The following is a 7,082-nucleotide window of genomic DNA, read 5'->3' on the forward strand; positions in this document are numbered from 1 at the left end:
TCCTCTCTAATTTTTTAAATTTATAAAATCTAAGATTGATTAAATAATAACAAATGAGAAAAGAATCTATAAAATTAGAGTGGCAATTGATCAATTCTACCCAGGCATCTATAATCTTTGTGCTGTTTCTTTTATATTTTTCAAATGGATAATTAAATTAATAATATTTTCTTTATATTTTGAAATTAAAAAGCAAAAATTTCTTCATTCTTCCATAAATAGTTTTTGAATTTTCTTCTCCACTGGAAAGGATGATTCCTTGAAACTGCTTTCTTTAACTCTCTTCTTGAGCTGTTGACCCAACTCTTTTCAGCTATTTAATTCTCTTCTTCTTCTTCACCTTGTGATCCATTGAGAGGGATTTGCAGAGAAAAATCGACTTCGTGTTTATCGTTTTCTCTTTTCAAGTTTTTGATTTGGATGATTTTTGTTTCGTTTTTACTCTAATTGAAACGAAAGAAGCTAAGATTTTTGTTGGTTTTGGCTGTTTATTTTTTTTTTTTTTGGGGGGGGGGTGTTTGAGGACCGATGAAGAGAGGAAAGTTTGATGCTTTCTTCTCTTTTTGTAGGCAGAGGTCCGTGCAGTTGTTGATCGCTGTAGGGTTTTTGTATATTTTCTTAGTGAGCTTGGAAATCCCTTTTGTGTTTAATGGCGGTGTCGGCTCCATTTCTGCTGATGGTTTTAATGGGTTTCTGAACGAAGCGTTGTCTCTGCCTTTCCGACTTGACAGTGAAGAGGAGACGCAGGTGAAAGAAGCACCAATTCGTCCTTCTAAAGAGTCTTTTAGGGTTTCCCAGAGTAAATTCCAGCCATCGCAACCCAGAACAGTCGAGAGACGGGTGCGAGAGCAGAAGACCATTTCAGGCTTAATTTTTCAGGATAGCACATCTAGTAGCAGCAAAGATGGGTTTTCTGGGCTTCTGAAGTCCGCTAGGGATTCATGGGTAATAGGGAAGAAGGTCTGGAAAGAGCTGGAATCGGAGAATGTACAGTTCGAAGAGGAGAAGAGGAAAAGGGAGAATCGATCCGAGTTTTGCCCACATTCAATTTCGCTTGCTGGGTCTGAATTTCAGAGTCGCGGTAAAATTATAGTTCTTCCGTGCGGACTGACTCTAGGATCACATATTACTTTGGTGGGGATACCGCTTCCGGCTCATGCTGAGTCTGACCCGAAGATTACCCTCCCTACAGGAGGGAATGAGCCAGTTATGGTCTCGCAGTTCATGGTGGAGTTGCAGGGACTGAAGACGGTTGATGGGGAAGAGCCTCCAAGGATTTTGCACTTCAATCCTAGGTTGAAGGGAGATTGGAGTGGCAAGCCGGTCATAGAACAGAATACTTGCTATAGGATGCAGTGGGGTTCAGCGCTTCGGTGCGACGGTTGGAAATCTAGGGCTGACGAGGAAACTGGTATGTGGATTGATTGAACTTTTTTGATTATCTGTAAGTACTTTTTGTTGAAACTTGTCAATGCTGTTTCAGATTAGTTGTTTGGACTCTGACTACTTCACGACATATCCTTAGAGAAAAAAAGGCTGAGGGTTTTGGAAATTATTAAAATGCTTGTCAGTGAACTTCTTGAGTTACCCATTCTTTAGCAAATACAGGACTAAGTTCTCCTATTTTTCATGCAAAAGATATAGAACTGTTAGATGAAAAAGGAAAAGGGATAAGAGAAAGGGGGGGAGGGGAGGGTGACCTTATTAGAAATTGTAGTCTATCAGGGGGCTGTACCAAAGCAATCCTCCATAGGGCCATACCTGCCTGTTTAAGCCCCCTGTTCTCTTCTGCAGGACTTCAGTTGTCTTAGCAGGTGGGGTGAATTTTGCAAACCCCCATCCCAAACACCACCACCAACCCCCCCCCCCCAAAAAAAAAAAAAAAAAAAAAAAAGGGAAAAAAGAAGAAGAAGAAGAAAGAAACATGTACACACACAACAAGCGCTCTACAATAATGACCCATACCCATTCTGAATAATTCCTTGGGTTGTTTATAGTTGATGAACTGGTCAAGTGCGAGAAATGGATCCGTGATGATGACAACCACTCAGAAGAGTCAAAAACAATATGGTGGTTAAACCGGCTGATTGGCCGAACAAAGAAGGTTACAGTTGATTGGCCATACCCATTTGCTGAGGGCAAGCTGTTCGTACTCACGCTTAGTGCAGGGTTGGAAGGTTATCATGTCAATGTTGATGGAAGGCATATCACGTCTTTCCCTTATCGCACTGTGAGTACCTTAATGAAGCCTCTTTGTTAATGTATCATTAACAAAATGAATCTGGGTATCTAATTTGACTGGGCAATTTTGACAGGGATTTGTTCTAGAGGATGCCACTGGTCTATCAGTGAATGGGGATATTGATATACACTCCATATTTGCTGCTTCCTTGCCAACATCGCATCCAAGTTTTGCTCCACAGAAGCTACTTGAGAAGTCGAGTAGATGGCAAGCCCCACCTCTTCCTGATGGGCCCGTGGAGCTTTTCATTGGTGTCCTCTCTGCTGGTAACCATTTTTCTGAGAGAATGGCCATTAGGAAATCCTGGATGCAGTCAAAACTGATCAGGTCTTCACAAGTTGTTGCTCGGTTCTTTGTGGCACTGGTAGGGGCAGCCTTGCATTGCATATGCTGCTTTGGTTTACACAAAATAATAATAATAATAATAAAATAAAATAAAATTAAATGAAATAAAATAAAATCCTTTTTAGCATTAGCTTTTATCTTGGGGTGCTTATGTTCTTTGGACTTGATGCCTTGGACAGAATGGAAGAAAAGTGATAAATGCAGAGCTAAAGAAAGAAGCTGAGTTCTTTGGTGATATTGTTATAGTTCCTTTTATGGATAGCTATGACCTTGTGGTTATGAAGACAGTTGCCATCTGTGAATATGGGGTGAGTTTGGAAATAAACTCGAGAGTTTGAAGCTTACATGGCATGTGGGTTTTGTTGATATCACTCTAATCTTATACTTTTGTTGATTCACAGGTTCGTGTAGTATCTGCGAAGTATATCATGAAGTGCGATGATGATACATTTGTCAGGATAGATACAGTGCTCAAGGAAGCAAAGAAAGTGCCAAGCAATAGGAGCCTATATGTAGGGAACATGAATTACTATCATAAGCCCTTGCGTGAGGGTAAATGGGCAGTGACATATGAGGTACTTTTTTGACCCATGTATTCTGCTCCTCTTGTATAAATCTGTGTTGACTCATATGCCTTTTTCTTTATTTTCTGATTGTGCTTTCTTAACATCCAATTATAAGATTTTAGACTGATCATGATCTGTTGCTTGTTTTCTGCATTTCCTCTTTTTATCGCCTTTGCATTTAGGTGTTGGAGACAAATTTTTTTATATATTGATTTAGTTTTCCTGCACTAATAGGATAGCCATGTTTGTGATTGGTTTAACTTTCCTTTCCATAGTAACACAATTTTGAATGCATTTTGTTGAAAAGCTTAACATCGGTGCCATGGTTTATTTATGAGTTTGAAAATTGGTGTCCTTTTTGTCAACTACTTGTAGTGTAATCAAGATAGTGAAATTCTTTCTTTCTGGCTATTACCAGGATGTTATGTGATATCACCTCAGATTTGCTCAGGTTACTTGGTTAGGATAGTTATGACGTGTGATGAGTTGTCTGGCAGAATTGGATGGAATTCGTAGGATCTTGTTTGTTTGTTATATTCTCTCTGCTGGAGGTTTGGATTTAATAAAAAGGGTGTACCCAGTGCATGAGGCTTCCACTACTGCGGGGTCTGGTGAGGGTCGTAATTTAATCAGCCTTAACCCTGCTTCGCGAAGAGGCTGTTTCTTGACTTGAACCCACGAAGACTAGGTTGCGATGGCTCAACCTGACCGTTGCACCGAGGTCTGCCATCTAGGTTTGGACTTAGCCACAAATGAAATATTGAATTAAGCTGGAAGAGTGCAAAGATTTATTTTCAAGTTTTTGTCTTATCCCTGGCAGTGCTGCCGCAATCACATTTCAAATGATTCATGAATTATTCTCATTACTATCTACTGTTCAGCTTGTCACTTTAAGATCTCATATTTGAGGCTGTGTTACTTAGAGAAGTTTTCGTAATGTTGTGTTTGACTGCTCTCTGACCGTTATTTTCATCTTTGGATTGCTTTAGGAATGGCCAGAAGAAGATTATCCACCCTATGCGAATGGCCCTGGCTACATTGTGTCTTCTGATATTGCACACTTTGTGGTGTCCGAGTTTGAGAATCACAACCTAAGAGTAAGTTTTATTTTTTTTTGAACTGCTAGTGTAAATAAAAAAACAATGATTTCTCCCTCCCCTCTGTGGCTCTAATTAGCTAGAATGCACACACTGCAGCTGTTCAAAATGGAAGACGTGAGTATGGGAATGTGGGTAGAACAGTTCAATAGCTCTTCAAGGCCAGTGGAGTACATTCACAGCGTGAGGTTCTGCCAGTTTGGGTGTATTGATGACTACATCACGGCGCACTACCAGTCTCCTAGGCAGATGATTTGTATGTGGGACAAATTGCAACAACATGGACGACCTCAATGCTGCAATATGAGATGATGATAATGTTTCTGCAATTGATGATTTCGGTTGTGGAGATATAGATAGGAACAACAGCAGCAATGGTGACGATGATGATTAGTGACAAAAAGTGGGGAGGTGAGAAACGACAAGCATGCAGAGCACAGTTTTGCAGTTATATATCAAAATCTTGTGTATATTCCCTTGGATGTTTGGGGACTTCTTCTCGAGCCCGTTCCAATTCTTTCATTATTTTCTCTCCTACATATTCCTCTGTTCTATCTCATCTTTTTTTTTCCCCCCTTCCACCCCCCCTCTTTTGTGCTGGGGATGATGATGTGAAGGTGGGTTTTTTTGGGGGGGTGGTTGGTTATACCTTTGAAAACGTGGTTAATGCCAGCAGGTTCTGTAATCTATACTAATACACATTAGCAGATGGAAATGAATATCGTTTAGATTAATGATTCAAATGGTTTATATTTCATTTAGGTCCATGATTCTACAATTTTGCTTTATGTGCAATTTTCTGCTCTGGAAGCTCGCAGTAGATGAATAGAATTGAAGGGTTGATACAGTACTTTTCCATGTGGCCTATTGTGACCACCCTGCACCAAGATTTTGTAAGGGCCCCAACTGTGGTTGGGAGCAAAAAATATTCTCATTGGATGCCAGAATACTATGATGTAATTTTACGTTTAACTCTTCCCTTCTCATAAACCCATCTTGTTTCTCTTCTAAGCTAGAGAGGTTCCTAGTGTAGGTTATCTTAAGCATGTCTTCTACTTATATCTAAAGATTGCTTTAAAACTTGAAGTAAAATCAAAGAAAGAGGACATTTGTCAAAGTTTTAGAATCGCAAAAGTCCATCAATCATTCTCAAATCTCAGAGTCAAATTCAGAGGAAGGACAATCGCCCAAGTTCTCCAACTATATAATGCCCATCCATCGTCTGGAATTTCTCAAACTGCAGCAGCCAAAATGAAGCAGTTGAGGCAGTATACAGAATCTTCCCTTCTTCCCCTCTTGATATGGCTTCTCATGTTGTCTGGTATGGTTACTCTCAAACATGTCTGAACTTTCTTTAATCTTCATATATATCTTGTGGAGTTGTAGCCTATCTGAAGTAGCATATACTCTGTTTTCTCTGATTGAAAGGTTTTCAACTTTACTATAGGATTAGATGGTTTCTAATTCATTCAGAAATAATGCTGTTGCAGACCATGCAGAAGGCAATGAAGTCACCTTCTTTGTTGTCAACAAATGCCCCTTTACAATATGGCCTGCTATTGCCCCAAATAAAGGCAGTCCAGTGATAGCTGATGGTGGGTTCTGCTTACAGTCAGACCAGGTAAAGCGCATCCAAGCACCACCCACATGGAGTGGACGGCTCTGGGCAAGAACTGGGTGTGACTTTACTTCCCGAGATCTCACTTCGCAGTGGAAGCAAGCCTGCCAAACTGGTGATTGCGATGGACGATTGGAGTGCAATGGGATCGTTGGTACGCCTCCAGCAACACTAATACAGTTTTCCCTGCAACCAAGTCAAAGTAAGCTGAGTTTCTATGATGTAAGCTTGGTAGATGGATACAATCTCCCCGTCTCCATCAACGCCAAATCTTCGGAAGCTAACTGTTTCATTGGAGGATGTAGGAAGAACATCAATAGTGTTTGCCCACCAGAGCTTCAGGTATTGGATGATAGTGAAACTGTGGTGGCATGCAAAAGTGCATGTTTGGCTTTCAATCTTGATGTGTTCTGTTGCAGAAATGCTTATGGGAGCCCAGAGAAGTGCAGAGTAAATACTTATTCGAAGTTGTTCAAGGATGCTTGTCCCTCATATTACAGTTATGCTTTTGATACACCAGCACCATTGGTGACCTGTTCCTCCAAAGACTATATCATAACCTTCTGTCCTTCTAGATGGGGAGACCATGTACACTCCCATATAGATGAATGAGTTTTTGGTGACCTGTACCTCCAATGACTCTCATAATTGGGGCGACCATGTAAACAAACGCCCATATAGGTTTGTGCTTGCTTAGAGTAAAAAGAACTTTGGTATAGGGGAGTGAATATAATTGGCCCTCTTTCTAATTGATATGACTAAGCTTTAAGGTGTCAAATAATTTGTAATTTTCTCTTTTTTTTTTTTTTAAAATCTTTTTCTTATAATATATATATTTTTTTTCAATGAGGGTAAATCATGTCATTTTATCTGGTATTCAAAAAAATGTGCAGACAATGCAACTTGGATAATGGTATAATGATAAATTGTTTTCGAATTATCGTAAAAATACTTTTTACCTGACTTAAAATACTTTTGGGAATAAAACAATAGACAATCATGAATGCAAGTTTTAAATAAACCTATAGAGGTATCACCTAGACTTTAAATTATGTTGCACACATATGAGCAAGTCTCTTTGAGGATTTTCCACCGAGTCGATTGCCTTGTTGCTGTGATGTGTAAATGAGGATGTCAATCGATTTGATCTTAGTTATTTATTTCAAGATATAACATGTGGAATTAAAACCAAATAGGAGTATGTTTTAAAATCA

At 39.5% G+C, this 7,082-nt stretch overlaps 2 protein-coding genes across 2 annotated transcripts; both read left to right on the forward strand.

Annotated features, from left to right (window-relative positions):
• Positions 1 to 223: 223 nt before the first annotated feature.
• LOC122080136 (hydroxyproline O-galactosyltransferase GALT6-like) lies at positions 224 to 5,007 on the forward strand. The gene is made up of 7 exons (XM_042647033.1): positions 224 to 1,411; positions 1,998 to 2,230; positions 2,316 to 2,606; positions 2,767 to 2,895; positions 2,989 to 3,162; positions 4,143 to 4,250; positions 4,350 to 5,007. Exons 1-7 carry the CDS (start codon positions 529 to 531, stop codon positions 4,560 to 4,562), a joined length of 2,031 nt encoding a protein of 676 aa, XP_042502967.1. The 5' UTR covers positions 224 to 528; the 3' UTR covers positions 4,563 to 5,007.
• Positions 5,008 to 5,138: 131 nt separating this feature from the next.
• Positions 5,139 to 6,621, forward strand: LOC122080137 (thaumatin-like protein). The gene is made up of 2 exons (XM_042647034.1): positions 5,139 to 5,571; positions 5,741 to 6,621. Exons 1-2 carry the CDS (start codon positions 5,502 to 5,504, stop codon positions 6,478 to 6,480), a joined length of 810 nt encoding a protein of 269 aa, XP_042502968.1. The 5' UTR covers positions 5,139 to 5,501; the 3' UTR covers positions 6,481 to 6,621.
• Positions 6,622 to 7,082: the final 461 nt, after the last annotated feature.

The sequence above is a fragment of the Macadamia integrifolia genome, chromosome 5 (genome assembly GCF_013358625.1).
Source record: "Macadamia integrifolia cultivar HAES 741 chromosome 5, SCU_Mint_v3, whole genome shotgun sequence".
NCBI lineage: Eukaryota > Viridiplantae > Streptophyta > Magnoliopsida > Proteales > Proteaceae > Macadamia > Macadamia integrifolia.